Source organism: Scardinius erythrophthalmus (assembly GCF_964197995.2).
Source record: "Scardinius erythrophthalmus genome assembly, chromosome: 20".
Classification (NCBI taxonomy): Eukaryota; Metazoa; Chordata; class Actinopteri; order Cypriniformes; family Leuciscidae; genus Scardinius; species Scardinius erythrophthalmus.
The window spans coordinates 23,704,867-23,722,584 of NC_138240.1; the positions used below are offsets into that span (position 1 = coordinate 23,704,867).

The following is a 17,718-nucleotide window of genomic DNA, read 5'->3' on the forward strand; positions in this document are numbered from 1 at the left end:
TGAGTGAGCGAGCGAGTGTTTGAGTGAGTGAGTGAGTGAGTGAGTGAGTGTATGTTTCAGTGAGTGAGTGAATGTATGTTTCAGTGAGTGAGTGTTTGTTTCAGTGAGTGAGTGTATGTTTCAGTGAGTGAGTGAATGTATGTTTCAGTGAGTGAGTGTATGTTTGAGTGAGTGAGTGAGTGAGTGAATGTATGTTTCAGTGAGTGAATGTATGTTTGAGTGAGTGTGAGAGTGTATGTTTCAGTGAGTGTATGTTTCAGTGAGTGAATGTATGTTTGAGTGAATGTATGTTTGAGTGAGTGAGTGTATGTTTCAGTGAGTGAGTGAATGTATGTTTCAGTGAGTGAATGTATGTTTGAGTGAGTGAGTAAGTGTATGTTTCAGTAGTGAGTGAGTAAGTGTATGTTTCAGTAGTGAGTGAGTAAGTGTATGTTTCAGTAGTGAGTGAGTGAGTGAGTGTATGTTTCAGTGAGTGAGTGTATGTTTCAGTGAGTGAGTGAGAGAGTGTATGTCACATTATTTCTATCGTAAATTCTGGGGGGTAAATGGTTAAATGTAGAAAGGAAGGAATATGAAAGAAGAAATGAATGTGGGAATGAAGAATGGAGGCAGGAAATAAAGAATGAAAAAAAATAAGGAGGGATGAATGAATTATAGATAACAGATTGAATGAATGAAGAAAAATAAGAAGGGATGAATGAATTATGGATAACAGATTGAATGTGTAGAAGGAGTGAGTGAGTGAGTGAGTGAGTGAGTGAGTGAGTGAGTGAGTGAGTGAGTGAGTGAGTGAGTGAGTGAGTGTTTGAGTGTTTGAGTGAGTGAGTGAGTGAGTGAATGTATGTTTCAGTGAGTGAGTGAGTGAGTGTATGTTTCAGTGAGTGAGTGAGTGAGTGTATGTTTCAGTGAGTGAGTGTATGTTTCAGCGAGTGAGTGAATGTATGTTTCAGTGAGTGAGTGTATGTTTCAGCGAGTGAGTGAATGTATGTTTCAGTGAGTGAGTGTATGTTTCAGCGAGTGAGTGAATGTATGTTTCAGTGAGTGACTGTATGTTTCAGTGAGTGAGTGAGTGAGTGAGTGAGTGAGTGAGTGAGTGAGTGAGTGAGTGAGTGAGTGAGTGAGTGTATGTTTGAGTGAGTGAGTGAGTGAGTGAATGAGTGAGTGTATGTTTCAGTGAGTGAGTGAATGTATGTTTCAGTGAGTAGTGAGTGTATGTTTCAGCGAGTGAGTGAATGTATGTTTCAGTGAGTGAGTGTATGTTTCAGCGAGTTAGTGAATGTATGTTTCAGTGAGTGACTGTATGTTTCAGTGAGTGAGTGAGTGTGTGAGTGAGTGAGTGAGTGTATGTTTCAGTGAGTGAGTGAGTGAGTGTATGTTTCAGTGAGTGAGTGAATGTATGTTTCAGTGAGTAGTGAGTATGTTTCAGCGAGTGAGTGAATGTATGTTTCAGTGAGTGAGTGTATGTTTCAGTGAGTGAGTGTATGTTTCAGCGAGTTAGTGAATGTATGTTTCAGTGAGTGACTGTATGTTTCAGTGAGTGAGTGTATGTATGTTTGAGTGAGTGAGTGAGTGAATGTATGTTTGAGTGAGTGAGTGTATGTTTCAGTGAGTGAGTGAGTGAGTATGTTTCAGTGAGTGAGTGAATGTATGTTTCAGTGAGTGAATGTATGTTTGAGTGAGTAAGTGTATGTTTCAGTAGTGAGTGAGTAAGTGTATGTTTCAGGAGTGAGTGAGTGAGTGTATGTTTCAGTGAGTGAGTGAGTGAGAGAGTGTATGTCACATTATTTCTATCGTAAATTCTGGGGGGTAAATGGTTAAATGTAGAAAGGAAGGAATATGAAAGAAGAAATGAATGTGGGAATGAAGAATGGAGGCAGGAAATAAAGAATGAAGAAAAATAAGGAGGGATGAATGAATTATGGATAACAGATTGAATGTGTAGAAGGACTGAAACGTGAGTGAGTGAGTGAGTGAGTGAGCGAGTGAGCGAGTGAGCGAGCGAGTGTATGTTTCAGTGAGTGAGTGAGTGAGAGAGTGTATGTTTCAGTGAGTGAGTGAGTGTATGTTTCAGTGAGTGAGTGTATGTTTCAGTGAGTGAGTGAGTGAGAGAGTGTATGTTTCAGTGAGTGAGTGAGTGTATGTTTCAGTGAGTGAGTGAGTGTGAGAGTGTATGTTTCAGTGAGTGAATGTTTCAGTGAGTGAGTGTATGTTTCAGTGAGTGAGTGAGTGTATGTTTCAGTGAGTGAGTGAGTGAGTGAGTGTATGTTTCAGTGAGTGAGTGAGTGAGTGGGTGGGAAGGAGAATGGAAAGCAGTGAATGAAAGAACAAAAGAGAGAAGGATGGATGGAGGAGTCACTGATTGAGTGAATGATGGGTGGAATGAAAGAACAAATGAATGAGAGAAGGAAGTAGTGAGTGAGGGATGGATGGATGGAGATGATGGATGGGAGAATGGAAAAGAGTGAATGAAAGAACAAATTAGATAAATAGGGATGGAGGAGTCACTGATTGAGTGAAGGATAGATAGGTAAAAAGGAGTAAATGAAAGAACAATTGAATGAGAGAAGGAAGTAGGGAGGGAGGAATTGATGGGAAAGAAAGAAAAGTGAATGAAAATAAAATAAAATGAGGTTAAGAAGGATGGAGGAAGCAAATAATGAAAAACGGAAAGAAAGGACGGATTAAGAATGAAGGATAGGATGTGGGGAAGGATTAAAACAATAAATTAAGGATTTGATATAAAGGAATAATTGAATGAACAAACTAATCTAGGAAAGACTGAAATAATGAATGGAAAGGATAGATGAAATGAAAAGGGAGTGACTGAGAGAGTGAATAAATAAATAAATAAATAAATGAAAGAAGGAAAGAACAGATGAACGATTTAAATGAAATAAATATGGATGGAATGACTGGACCAATGAATGGGTTGAGTGAATGTATGAAAGAAAAAGAAAGAAGAGATACACAGATATCTTTATATAGAAATAAGTAATGAATAACTGAAAGAAGGAATGAGCAAACGTAAAGGATGGATGTTGATAAGAATTAAACCAATGAATGAAAGATGAATAGTAAGAAGGAGTGAATTAATGTAGGAAAGTCTGAAATAATCACTGGTGGATGGATGGAAAGAAGAAAGGAATGAAAGAAAGAATAAAGGAATGAATGATGGACAGATACAATAATTAATTAACTACAGAAAAGATATGGAATAAGAAGAAAATAGAAATGAATAAATGATGGGTGGGTGGATGGGGAAGAGGAGTGGGTGAAAGAACGGATGAATAAATAGGAAAAAGGAAAGAGTGAAGGAATAATAAATAATGAATACAAGGAAGGAAATATCAGATAAGTTTAAAAATGGAAAAGGGGAGGATGAAAAGAAGCAAGGAATGAATGAATGTACAGTAGAATGGAAATAATGAAGGAATTAATTAATGAATGATGGATGAGAAGAAATTAAGGAATGAAGGACAGGTGGTTTGATGATGGAAAGAAGGAACAAGTGCATAAAAGAACCTGAGAATCAATGAATAATGTAAAAAAGAAATGAGGAAGGAGGAGGAATAAACGATGGAAGAAAGGAACAGATAAGATAATGAATTAATTATAGAAGGAGGGTGAATGGATGGAAATCAAGGAAGAAGAAGGGAATAGAAACAAATGAAGGATTAAATGAATGAATGAATAAGTGAGTAAAAGTGAGTGAAAGAACAAATGAATGGAATGAGGAGGAATAAATGATGGAAAGAAGAAGGGAAAGAACAGAAGAATGACCTAAATGAATTCATGAAGGGAGGATACATATACAGTAAAGGAAGGAATGACAATTAACAAACAAGTGAACAAACATGTTAATGACTGAAGTATGGAAAAAGAAAGAAGGAATGAACCGGTCATTATTTAGTGACGCTTTAGGGAAAGAAATGATTTACTGCAGTATCTCCTATATGTGGCCTGACTAGAACAATGCAAGGCAATTATTTATTACCTGCACTGTAAAAATGCTTTACTTTTATAGAGGCATAAATGAAGGAAGGACAGAATGAGTGATGGAAGGCTGTTTGCTGTGTCTGTGCTGGCAGGAAACGGAGATCCTGAACACTGCAGTGCTGACCGGGAAGACGGTGGCAGTGCCAGTGAAGGTGGTGACGGTGGGCACAGACGGGACGGTTACAGACGTGTCAGACGCTGTGCTCTGCCAGTCCACTGATGAAGACGTGGTGAAGGTCAGTGTGTTTTTCCCTCCTTTTAATCACAATCATTCACTCAAATGAACAAATGAACCAAAGCATGCTGCGTCATGCTGACTTTTAATCAAAATCATAGCATTCAAATGAAGCTCATTCATACTTAATGAAGTTTTTCCAATGATTAGTAGAGTTAAAGGTGCTGTATGTAACTTTTTTTATAAAATGAATCCTTTTTTTATTGCCCGTCTGTGAAGGGGTTGTAATCACACATTACAATGATCCACTTTTCGCGTTTTGCTATTACCTCTGAAGACCAGTATTCCTATTTTTATGTGAAGTCTCCGGGTCGGATTTTCTGCGAAATCCACCGGATGTGACGTGCATGCGCGCTCCCGAGCCTCTCCGTTTTATATACAGTCTATTGCGACGGCACTGCAGCTAACGTCATGGAGTCTGATAACACCAAAAAACGACCTGCCTCCAGCACAACACAGACTCCAACACAAACTCCAAAAAACCAACAACAAAAAAAAAAAAAAAAAATTTATCTGCTGAAGCTCGTCAGGCCAAACGTCAATCGGATCGACTCAGGACGAAAACACGGATCAACATTGGCAGAGCGTTTGAATTATGGAGAGACCTCCGCTTTGTTTTAGGTATAAAAACAGACCCTGAGTTGGCTTTCATCCTTTTGGACAGGTAAGCTAACAATACTTAAAAGCATGTAAAATATATTGTGATTTTGTGCTTTAGTTGGCTCAAGTTAGACATCATAAGTTCGCCAGCTAACGCCGACCATTTGCTAACGTTATCTGATGTGAAAGACTACAGTTGTAACTTTATTGCTTTTCACGAGCACGAGCGCTGTTGTTGCAATCTGAAACATCACCGCTAGAGGCCGCTGGATCCTACATACAGCACCTTTAATAATTATTCATCATGTAAGGACACAGACACTAATTGCGAATGCTTCAAGAATCAATCTAAACTTGAACGGACCTGTTTGAAAGTTCTTTTCATGTAAATTAAAACATTCTCCTCCCTGTCTGTTCTCACTCTGACACTCGTTCAGTGGAGATCCATTTCTCAATTTCTTAATCACCACGTTACAAAAATCTGACAAGATGTCATGCGATGTCCTTTGTGAAAAAGAAGTACACTTTAGCATGGTTTTAAAAGAGTACTCATTATGGAAATAATAGACTTTAAAAGAATATCCTTCCAATGAGTGCAAACCGAATTTAATGTTTTCATACACTTAAAGGGATGGTTCACCCAAAAATGAAAATTTACTCGCCCTCAAGTTGTTCCAAACCTGTATGAATTTCTGCTGAACACAAAAGAAGATATTTTGAAGAATGTTGGTAACCAGACAGTTGATGAACCCCATTGACTTCAAGTATGGGGAAAAAAATACTATGAAAGTCAATGGGGTTCATCAACTGTTTGGTTACCGACATTCTTCAAAATATCTTCTTTTGTGTTCAGCAGAAGACAGAAATTAATATAGGTTTGGAACATCTTGAGGGTGAGCAAATAATGACAGAATTATTATTTTTCGGTGAACTATTCCTTTAATTGTATGTTAATTGCTATTAAATGACAATGCATTTTAGTTTGAAATTATATGATATGCAATTAACTGAACTTTGAAGTGCTGTTTGACACAAGTAGGACTTACGTACATTATTAATATACATACATACCTACAAATATGGTTAAAGTGTACTGCTGAATGTACTGACAAGCATTTATGGTAACTAAAATATACTTTAATTTAATTTCTGTTGAAACTTGTCATATATTGAAATATATTTGTAGGCTAATTACTCATTTGTAATGATGACATTGCAAATTAGTACATTAGTACTACGCAGTTTTTTTTGTTTTGTTTTTTACTTTTAGTGCATTCAGTAAAATGAAGCACATCTCTTTTTCACAAATGGAAGTTCACTGACCATTATGTTCATTTCTTCAATTCTTGGATTACTTTTCAATGCCTCCAGCTGGATCTCGGTCACGTATGAGCTCAAATTCAATCGTAGCGTATATAATTATGATATGTTTGATTACGCATGAGACGAAATCTGCTGAAGCTTGTTTCTAAATAAGATTGGTTTGTACAATTTGTTTTTTTTTTGGGGGGGGGGGTGTTCTGGAGATGATAATTTGTGTTTGACAGGCCTATTAAGTTGAGGTTGTTTAGACATGAAATTCTCTCATTTAAAATGACCCAAATGACTTGTACGCAATCAGCTTCCACTGTGGGAGTGATTTAATGCCAGCGTTATTCGTGAGAATGTTTTTAATTGCTAATTGAAATGTGTTTCTTCACAGTTAAAAACACAGCTGTGCTTCAGCTAAAACTCTTAAAAGCATTAAAGGCTTTGGTCGTGTGCAAATGATCAAAACGTTGTATATGTTTACATAGACCGCAGTAATCCAACATTCAGCCTAACATTTCATTCATATTCATGAAAAAAAAAGTTTTAGCTTATCCTGATTCATACTGTAGCTGAAGATGTGCGAATGACTTCAGATTCGCTGTGTAAACAGAATGTGTGAAGTTAGGAGCTATTTATACCTGATATGACTCTTAAAAAGACTGATTAACTCATTAAATAACATTAAATAAGTTATCACCACATGAAGCACATATTTAGGCTTCAGTAAGAGTTTCCCTCCAGTTTAACTTTGAACTGTTAACTTTACCAGTGTAAGACGGGGGAGTGTTTGTAAAACCAGTAATTATTTAGTGACTCTTAGGGTAAAGAAATTACATACTGCAGTATCTCCTATATGTGGCCTGACTAGAACAATGCAAGGCAATTATTTATTACCTGCACTGTAAAAAAAAAATGCTATAATTTACTGCAAATGCTGTTTTTTGCCAGGAATGTATTAGGTACACTTTACTAATACCGGGTTGGATCCTTTTGTGCCTTCAGAACTTCCTTAATTCTTCATGGCATTGATTCAACAAGGTGCTGTATTTTTTATTTTATTTTTTTAGAGAGAGAGAGAGAGAGAGAGAGAGATTTTGGTCCATATTGACATGATAGCATCACCAGGTGCTGCAGATTTGTCCGCTGCACATCCCAAAGGTGCTGGATTGAGATCTGGTGACTGGAGGCTGTTTGAGTTTAGTGAACTCATTGTCATGTTCAAGAAACCAGTTTGAGATGATTTGATCTTTGTGACATGGCGTGTTGTCCTGCTGGAAGTAGGCATTAGAAGATGGGAACACTGTGGAAGGGATAAACATGGTCAGCAACAATTCTCAGGTAGGCTGCGGCGTTTAAAGAATGTTCAGTTGGTTCTAAGGGGCCTAAAATGTGAAAAACCCATGTGAATTGTAGCCTCAGTGTCCTGTTCTTAGCTGACAGGAGTGTGTGTGTAGCCCATCTGCTTTATGGTTTGACATGTTGTGCATTTAGAGATGGAATGTGATTGGCTGATTAGATATTTGCGTTAACAAGCAATTAAACAGTAGCTACACAAATCACTGTAAAAAAAAGACCTAAACACAACTCAAAGTCCGATTTTAACATTATTTCAGTAGCTCGTTTGCTTTTACAATAACAAAGGCGAGCTATGGAGACTGAGGCATAGAATAAAACAGTGCAATTACTCAATCAAACCTCAGCTGACCATGTGAAAACATCTCTATGAAACATGAGCAGAATGACAAATCATTTTACTGAAGGGGATTAATGTTAAATATACAAGTGTGACATTGTAGCTTAATAATGGATCTCTGGGCGTACACACTAATGCATAATGGATTTGCTTTGATCATAATCACTGTAGTGGGTTAGAAAGATAACCATTTTGATATGAATTTTCTATTTCCTTGGAGAGTCCATGTGTGCGTGTGAAAGAACTTGATAATAAAAGAAGTAACTAGTTGATATAAAGAGTGAGACAGATTTGAAAATAGTTTGTTCCCCCGGAGATTGAAAAGTAAAAGCAATTTTCTTCCTATAATCATGACCACCAATTTGGATATTGGATCATTATCTACCATTGTGGATCATTTTCTCCCAGTTAATTTGAAACATAAAGCCATCAGCCTGTCAGTAGACACAACAATAGATAATTAAAGAAAATAAATGTAATGCATAATAGACTAAATTACACAATCTCAATCTCTCTAAAACTGTAGTGCCAAAATGCTGAATGGCTATATTGTGTATATGATATACATGATGTTCTTACATGCTAAATAGAAAACATTAGCATTTTATCTTTATTAGTGAATTTAGCAGGGCTACAACTGGTGAAAGCACACTAGTTATGCACTCATGTGTTGTTTTTCCGCTAAGCTTTTTTAAAAATACTGACTAAAATACTAAGAGACCTTTATTTAAAATAAAAAAGTGAAGCAGTTGTTTGCTGACATGAGGTCACATGTATTGCAGATTTCTAGACATTCTGGTGGCTTTGTTTGATCAGTTTTACTGATGTAATCTACTTCAATAGCAGTCTGTGTCTGTGCTTACTAGTCACACAACTCAATAGGTCATAACTACTGACTGTAAATACGTCAATTCTGCTTTTGTCGCAAATTGTGAGAACGTTGGCAAGTAAGGTCATCCTGACAACAACTTTAAATCAAAGCGCCTGACGTTCTTTGAATCTTGTCACAAACAGCTGGATCAATTTCCAACTTCTGAGAACTTCAAGAGCAAATAAGATTGTTTGATAGTTGACCTTGATTAAAGTTTGTAATTCTCATTCAACATATTTCAGTTTCAAAATTCTTGAAAGGTATCCACACTTGACATTTGTACTTAGAAGAGTTCTTCCTACACTTCCAAACTACAATGTGTTTATTTTGAGCTGTTTTCCTTTTCCCTGCATATTTTTCTTCATAATAGCCTTTTTTACTCCGTGTTCAGAGATTCAAGCAATTTATGATTTATGTAGCATCAAACGGTTGGGATCGGTAAGATTTTTTAAATGTTTTTGAGAGAAGTCTCTTATTCTCACCAAGCCTGTATTTATTTGACCGAAAATACAGTAAAACAGTAATATTTTTCAACATTATAGCAGTTTAAAATAACTTTTTATTTTAATATTTCAGAATGTAATATATTCATGTAATGGCAACACTTAATTTTCAGCATCATTACTCCAGTCTTCAGTGTCACATGATTCAGAAATCATTCTAATATGCTGATTTGGTGCTCAAGAAACATTTCTTATTATTATCAATGTTGAAAACAGTTGTTCTGGTTAATATTTTATAGATTCTTTGATGGATAAAAATAACATAATTTATTTTAAATAAATCATTTGTAACATTAAAAATGTATTTACTGTCAGTTTTAAGCAGCTTAATGCATTTCTGAATGTTAATTTTTTTTATTTTTTTTTATTTTTTTATTTTTTTTTATTGCCATTATTGAACCTGGGTAGGGTTTCTAGTTTTCACCATGCTTTGCATAAAGAGTAAATGTTGAAATGACATATTATTTATGTGCTTTTGAGCAAGATGTTCAAAGTTCCATTATGTTATTTTAGGCCTTGTCCACACATTAACATTTTCTTTTGAAAACGCATCTTTTCCTCTTCGTTTTGGCCTTCCGTCCAAACTGAGATGGTGTTTTTGTCCTGCAAAGATTGAGTTTTTTTAAAAAGCTTCCCCAAGTGGGTAAATGTGAACACACATTTGCACGATATTGGAAAAAAAATTAGGCTACATTGCGATATTTTTTTCCCAACAATATAGGCTATATTGCGATATTGCGAGCCATCAATCCAGGCTAAAGTCAATAATTACCATTCCATGATATTAAAGGGACACTTCACCCATTTGCATTAAGCTTTGCATTGTTAGAAACCCAGTCATACTATTGAATGGTCGTGCAACACTCTTTCATTTTTCCCTGATACGGGAGAAATCTGTTATTTACCTCCCAGATAGCAAAAATCATCTGGCCCAGATCTGGCCCAGACACTTCGTAAGTTCTGGGCCAGATCCGCGCAACGGACTCGGGCCGGTGTCTTTTGGCACAACGGGCCAAAACCGGCACGGATCCGTTTTTTCTCATTTGGACCAGAACTGGGCCAGCTCCGGATTCCTTTATGGCGATTTGGCCCGATTGTGGGCCAGATCTGGTCCAGCTCTGTTCTGGATCTGGTCCAGAATCATGCCGGATCAGGGCCAGCTCATTTTGTTGACAGTACACAAACACTCGCTCTAAGTAGTATACATATCTAGAATTTCATGAATCTTCTCATTTACATGATCTAATATCTTATGGTCTTATGCCACTGATATTTTTTCTGTTTTTAACACAAAATGCTTAGGCAATAAAAAGTTGAATTACTGTACTTTTTTTACACTAAAATACCACCTGATAATCTAGTGTCAGCACTAACTCACAGCCACTACTTCACAGTAAACATGCATTCAAAGAAAAATTATTTGGACAATAAATTTGACATATTCAAGGGCTTTATCTTTTGATACATTTTTTATTTATTAAGCATATTAAAACAAATTCACAAAACAATGCAAAACAGTGCCACTGTGCATATTTTCTTTTTATTTTGATCATTTTTGCACAAGTACTCAGTTTATATAAAACACTTAAGTCTCTACTTGCCGTTAATGGGATAGTTCACTCAAAAAATGTAAATTCTGCCATTAATTACTCACTTTCATGTTGTTCCAAACCCTTAAGACTTTCATTCATCTTCTGAACACAAATTAATTGAGATCTTTTCAATGAAATCTGAGATTTCTTTCCCTACATTGACAGATACGCAACTACAAGTTGAACAGTAAAGAAGATTTTTAGCTGAAAATGTGGTCCTTGATGATTCGTATAATGCAAGTCAATAGCTACAGTCAGTTTGAGAGTCAAAAAAACATTACAGGCAAAACAAAATTAATACCTGTGGCTCCGATTCATTGAGGTCGTATGAAGCAAAACAATTGGTCTGTCAAAGAAACTGAACATTATTTACAACATTATTACCTGTAATCCACAGCCTCTGCAAACAGTCCTGTCACGGCAGTCTTGTTTTGCATGTAATATGTTTGTTTTTTTACTAAAGTGACAGTAGCCATTGAATTGCATTATATGAATCACCAAAGACCACAGTTTCAGCTAAAAATCTTCTTTACTGTTTTACTGAAAAAAAGTCACCTATATCTTGGATGGCTTGAGGTTAAATAAATTAAGAGCAAATTTTCATTTCTCAGTGAACTTTCCCTTTAAAACAGTGACACAATCTCAGAACTTTTCTCAATGTATATTTGAAAATGTTTTTGAATGGGTATTCATGTTGTGTAGTGACATATGTGCCTCATGAATGTATTATTTATCCCAAAAAATGTGGCATTGATCAAAGAGGCAGTGAAAAGCTGCAAAGAAAAAACATACAAAAAATAATGCCAACACTTTACAATAAGTTTCATTAATGTATTCGTTAATGTATTAACTAACATGAACTAACAATGAGCCAAACATTTGTTACAGTATTTATTCATGTTTGTTAATGTTAGTTAATAAAAATCCAGCTGTTCATTGTTTTGTTCATGTTAGTTCATAGCGCATTAACTAATGCTAACAAATCACCTTTGATTTTAATGTATTCGTAAATGTTGAAATTAATATTAACTAAGATTAATAAATGCTGAAGAAGTGCAGTTAGTTCATGTTAACTAAGGTAGTTAACTAATGTTAACCAATGAACCTTATTGTAAAGTGTTACCAAAATAAGTTTATAGAATGAACTGTAAACACATCAAGGACAGGACAGGAAAGCCATGGTATTACAAACCACTTCATATGTGCCGTTTAATTCCCATGAGGCATCTGAAAAAGAAAAAAAAAGACCAAGAAGAAAGATTTTAGATATTCATGTAATTGTCACACTAAATATTGAATATGACGGCTGTTCTGTACTGTGCTGTGCTACTTATATCTGAAATTTACCTCAGTTAAGGCCTCTTTGGCTCTTGAACGTTCCTTCCAGCCGCCGTCACGGGTCAAAGGTTAAATCAACGGATGCCGCAAGAACCTATTTCACTATCTTCTGCACTGGTAGAAGACTGGTTTTTCCTTACAGCTCCTGTTGAGAAAAAAAAAGTGTGCAAAAAACATCAACCTCCAACTAATAAGCTCTGAGTCCTGATTTATAGTTCTTCTATGTAGATCAGTTAAGGGATAAACTGGTAGGCCTATATCAATTACTTAAACATTAATTTAAATTGATCAGAATCAGATATCACATGATCCTTCAGAAATCATTCCAATATGCTGATTTGGAACTCGGGTAACATTTATTTATATTATCAATTCTGAAAACGGTTGTGCTGCTTAACATTTTTGTGGAAATGGTGATAATTTTTTCATGATTCATTTTAAATGTCATTGACTGTTAATTTCGATCGATTTAAGACATTCTTGGTTAATAAAAGTATTAAACTTACTACAGATATTTGAATGGTATAGTTGTTTTCACAAAAATATGAAGCAGTACAACTGTTTTCAACATTGATAATAATCATAAATGTTTCTTGAGCATCAAATCATCATATTAGAGTGATTTCTGAAGGATCATGTGACACTGAAGACTGGAGAAATGATGCTGAAAATTATAGCTTTGATCACAGGAATAAATTAGCCTATTTTACAATAGAATGTAATAATATTTCACAATATTGCTGTATTTTTCATTAAATAACCACAGTCTTGGTGAGCAGAAGAGAATACCATCATTAGTTGACAAACTAAAAATTAACTGCACTTCTACATCATTTATTAATCTTTTTTAATGTTAATTTCTACATATAGTAATGCATTATTAAAATAAAATGTTGTAGGCTGTCTGTTAACCTTAGTTAATGCACAGTGTGAAGTAACATGACCAAACAATGAACAACTGTTAGTATTTATATTAACTAACATTAACAAATACAGTAACAGATGTATTGTTCATGGTTAGTTAGGCTAATTGTAATTAATATTAACTAATGTTAACAAATGAAACCTTATTATAAAGTAAAGGTCTGCGGGAGGCCTTAGCTAAGCTAACGCTAGCCTATCACTAACATTACCGCAGTAAAAACTTTAACAATAGTGAAAATAAATTAAAGCAGTTCAAATTCGTCAATTACATATAATTACAATCCTCTGGGTCGTCTTCGTGTTAGCATATGCCCTCTGAAAACATAAATAAGAGTTAGGCTAGCTAACATTACGATTCAGTGCCGATCTAAGGAGCAATACAAACTCCAAAACTTAAGTTAAAAATTAGTTAGTTAGTTAAAAGCTAACGAGTACACAATATAAACAATAAGAAATGTATTAATTAATAAAACAGTTTGACCATGTGTGACTTACCTTGGTGAAGTGTTTGAGGTAGGATACCGATTACCGACTGTGGCAGCCTCCTCTTTCTAAACTCCAGAAAAAATGTTTCGCGCGCTCGTCTCCACGGATACGGCCCGAATCTGTTTTGCGACTGTTGTTCCCGCCCACTGAAACCGGGCCCGGGCTGGATCCGTTTTAGAGCAGTGAAACGGAGGTGACTGTGGCGCGGATTTGCCGGTTTGAAGACGGATCCGGATCGCAGTCACCTGCTGTCTGGGCTCTTACACTTCCTCCTACAATGACGCAAAAATCGTCATTTTGCGTCATTGTAGGAGGAAGTGTAAGAGGGGGGGATTTCTGTTGAGACTACAAGCACTCGTTCCTCATCTTTCCCAGGGGGCGGGACCCGCTCACGCTACAGACCTATTACAGATCAGTGGGTGGGACTTTACTCTCTGAAACTGGAAGCAATATCCTCCATCTTGTTTGAAGCTAAGCTAACAGGCGCTGTGGAGACAGATGTAAAGTTATGACAATAGCGGAGGAGAGTGCTCAATATGATATTGAGGAAGAGGATTTCGGAAGTCTGATGCTTGAATCAGGTGTTTGTGGCTACCTTTACAAGCCGCATTATAGCGAAGAGCAGCCGAGGCAGAAGACCTGCCTGCCGCGGACGAGGAGCCCGGACTGGCTCGAGTTAGGGCGGACTGGTGGCGCCGGTGATCTCACTATGCAACTACGAACACAGAGATAGAGTCCGTCTGCGGCAAAGAATTTCAACGATGACAATTTCTCCTGGACGAAATCTCTGAATCAGACGAGGACACGGACGTTTGTGTTGTGAACTAGTTTCCTAGTTTCGCACCGCATATGTTCTGACTGAACATCCAGGTACCATGCAATAATTCACCTTTTCGAAAGAAATACAAACGAGGAGTAATGCACTAATGAGTTCGCCAACTAACTAGACATTTTGTGTGAATGTGAAATTAATTTCAAGCTCTGGTGGTAGCTAGCCTTGTAGACGGAAGAGTGATTTCTCTTATAGGCAGATATGCGCTTTCTGGATTAGTGGGACTGGCTTGCGGAGCTGTGCAATGTGGTGCATTGTGGGAGTTGTTGTCTTTCATACAAATGCGTCCTGAAGTTATTTTTTGTCTTTTCTCGGTCACAAAGGCACCAAATTCAAAATTTCTTTTACATTTCGACTACATATATGACCCACTTTAAATAAAAAACAATGTTCAAATGGGTGAAATGCCCCTTTAATAATTTCACTAATAAGCAAGCTTCATTACAAGTGACAAAAGGCCACTTAATATTTTATTCCAAAATTAGAACATATTTCTGTCAGAATTCGGTGAACGTTCTACGCAATCCAACGTGGCGGCGCTCTTAACAGATGTTGTTCATTAGGCTATAATTCCTCAAAATAAGTAAAAAATAAATGATTCTCTCTCTCTCAAGTAATTATTATGAATATGTAAAATATTACAATGAGACATTTTAATTGTATATTAATAAACAAGTGTTTTCTGTAAAGATGAAGTTGACAACAATACTGACTCGCGATCTCCGCAGTAGTGATCGCGCAGGAGAGAAATGCACTTTTCATATGGATTGCATAGTTTTATTTTGTTTTGAATGGTTCTGTTTAAAAGTAGAGATTTCTGTTTATTTCCCAAATTATTATTATTATTTTATTTTATTTTTGTAGCTGTGTGAGGCAAGTAGGCTACCTTATACGCTAGTTTCGGTTCATGGATGATAGCTTAAGCTCCAGTTCAGGCGCCTCCGTGTCGTGATGTCTGCTATATTTACTTTTTATTTATTAAATCCAGGAAATTGGATAATGAAACACTGATTAAAATTAAGATACAATTAATACAAAACGAAATTCGCTTTAAAGAAAGGCTTTGTGCTTTCTGTTTGAGGTCTCTGTGAAAGTTGTAGAGCAGTCTTTTAGTGCCGCTTTCATAACGGTCGCGTCCGTAATGGAGAACTGTCACGCAACATTGTTTTTTCCTCATAAATGCGAACACGAAAAATGAAAGGTTTTTTTTTAAAAGACAACCATCCACAACTTTATAACACTCCAGCAAAGTACCTCTTTTTGGTCAACATCCTCCTTTTTGTAGACGAAATAGTCCCAAATAGCTGCGGTGAAAGTAAGTCACCACAGCAAAAAGCCATACAACAAACTTGTGTTTACTGTGTGCTACCATTCTCTAATTAGTCTAATACATACATTATGGGTGCTACCCTTCACATCGTATGTTCCGGCGATGTGACTATCGCTCATTCGCACATCGCGATGTCGATGTTAAAACAGAATATCGTTCAGCCCTAATAAAGAGTATGCTGTATGTTGCTTTTTCAATGAGCAATTACTCTGCAAATGTTGCTAATAGCTAGTTTCCTCTTTGTTGTGCTGTACATTGCATAATTGTATAGTTAATAATTGCATACCATGCTAATGTGTGCTACTTGTGTGCTAGGTTAATTTGAGTTACTTTGACACGTATAACTTTTATTGAAGTTTACTGAATTAACAGACTAGGGGCCAGATTTACTAAACAGGGCAAATTAACGTGAGAGCGCAATTCCAAAGAAAACACAGTTGGGAGTGGAAAGTTCTGCGTGTGATCTACTGACGACACACATATTAAAGAACACAGAAGCAGCCGAAACATTTCCATAATGACCAACGCAATCTACCAAGAGCATCGCAAATACAGCGTCTGGTTTAAGACATGCTTTTTTTGGACCGTTAAATCGTCGTCGGCATCCTTCCGTCTACAGGAGACGATGGTGTAGCTTCCATTTGATTTTTTTGATTTTTTTGATTTTCTATCTGCACCATTGCGAGTGGCTATAGAGCCCGACTCTATAATGTCAATCTCTGCTGGATTTTTTGCAAGTGGAAGACGATGCCTGCTGAGGCTGCAGTTGCTTTTCTTTCCTCTTGACTCTTTGCGGCAAGGTTTTTATTTTTGGTTTCCTCAGCTTTCTGTACGCCCTCTCTGACAACAAGCTTCCAGGCGGAGTGGTCTTCTGCCCGGCTCTCCCTTGAAGATGTCAGACAGCTTCATGTCTTTCTTGCAGATATCTTTGTAGCACAGTCATGAACGTCCAGTCAGTCGGGAGCCCTTTGCCAGCTCGCCATACAGTAGATGCGGCCTGGGCCCATTCTCCTGACGTGGCCGAGCCAACTAAGGTGGTACTCGCTTAGTATGGCAGACATGCTTCTAATGCCGGCGTGTTCCTGAACCTCTGTGTTAGGTACTTTGTCCTGCCAGTGGATGCGTAAAATACGCCGCAGGCACCTCAAGTGAAAGCTGTTGAGTTTCTTCTCATGCCTCGCGTTAGTGGTCCACGCCTCACTGCTATAGAGGAGTTTGCTGAGCGCGCAGGCCTTATAGATGCACAGCTTGGTCTTCTCTGTGAGGTTAGTGTTGTTCCAGACCCTCTGGTTCAGTCTGGCCATGACCGCTGCTCCCTTGGCGGCCCTGCAGTTTATCTCTGTGTCGATGGAGAGAGAGCTGGAGATGGTGGACCCGAGGTAAGTGAAGTTCTCGACAACTTCCAGCTTATACCCATCAATGGCGATGGTTGGAGGGGAGTCTATTTCCTGGGCCATGACTTTGGTTTTCTTAAGACTGATGTTCAGTCCAAACTCCTTGCAGGCGTATGAAAGTTGACTGACAAGTTGCTGCAGGCCATCTTCGGTGTGGGCCATCAAGGCTGAGTCGTCGGTGAAGAGCATCTCACGAATGAGTACCTTTGTGACTTTAGTCTTGGCGTGGAGACGAGTGATGTTGAACAGCTTGCCGTCAAGATAAGATCGGCTGCAAAAATAACCCTGTCCACGTCTGTTCAGTGATACGTTTTCACTGCGTGTCTTTAGTAAATCCTGATAGTAGTTTTTTAAGTAGTTTTTTGCACTGGCCCTAGATCTGTGACGCTGCTGCTACTGCTGTTGATTATTGTTTCTGTAGAACAAGTATGAACTTGCTACTGCTAATAGATACACAGATATGCTGCTGCATAAATAGACATACGTACATAAATCCTGTAGCAGATCTAGGCAGGTGGAGCTGGGGGAGGTGGAGGGTTTCAGACAAGCAGAAAACACTGAACCAGACTATTTAAATGTTGAGCAAGCAATCTCATTGGCTGCAGGATCAGCA

The 17,718-nt window shown here is 37.3% G+C and overlaps 1 protein-coding gene across 1 annotated transcript in view; it reads left to right on the forward strand.

Moving 5' to 3' along the window:
- LOC308680196 (transmembrane protein 132C) overlaps positions 1–17,718 on the forward strand; it is a gene marked incomplete at its 3' end in the record, with an annotated part of 322,165 nt that overhangs the window by 280,074 nt on the left and 24,373 nt on the right. The window contains exon 5 of the mRNA XM_081348194.1: positions 4,089–4,232. Coding sequence (XP_081204320.1) covers positions 4,089–4,232 — 144 coding nt within the window. The remainder of the gene's footprint in view (positions 1–4,088; positions 4,233–17,718) is intronic.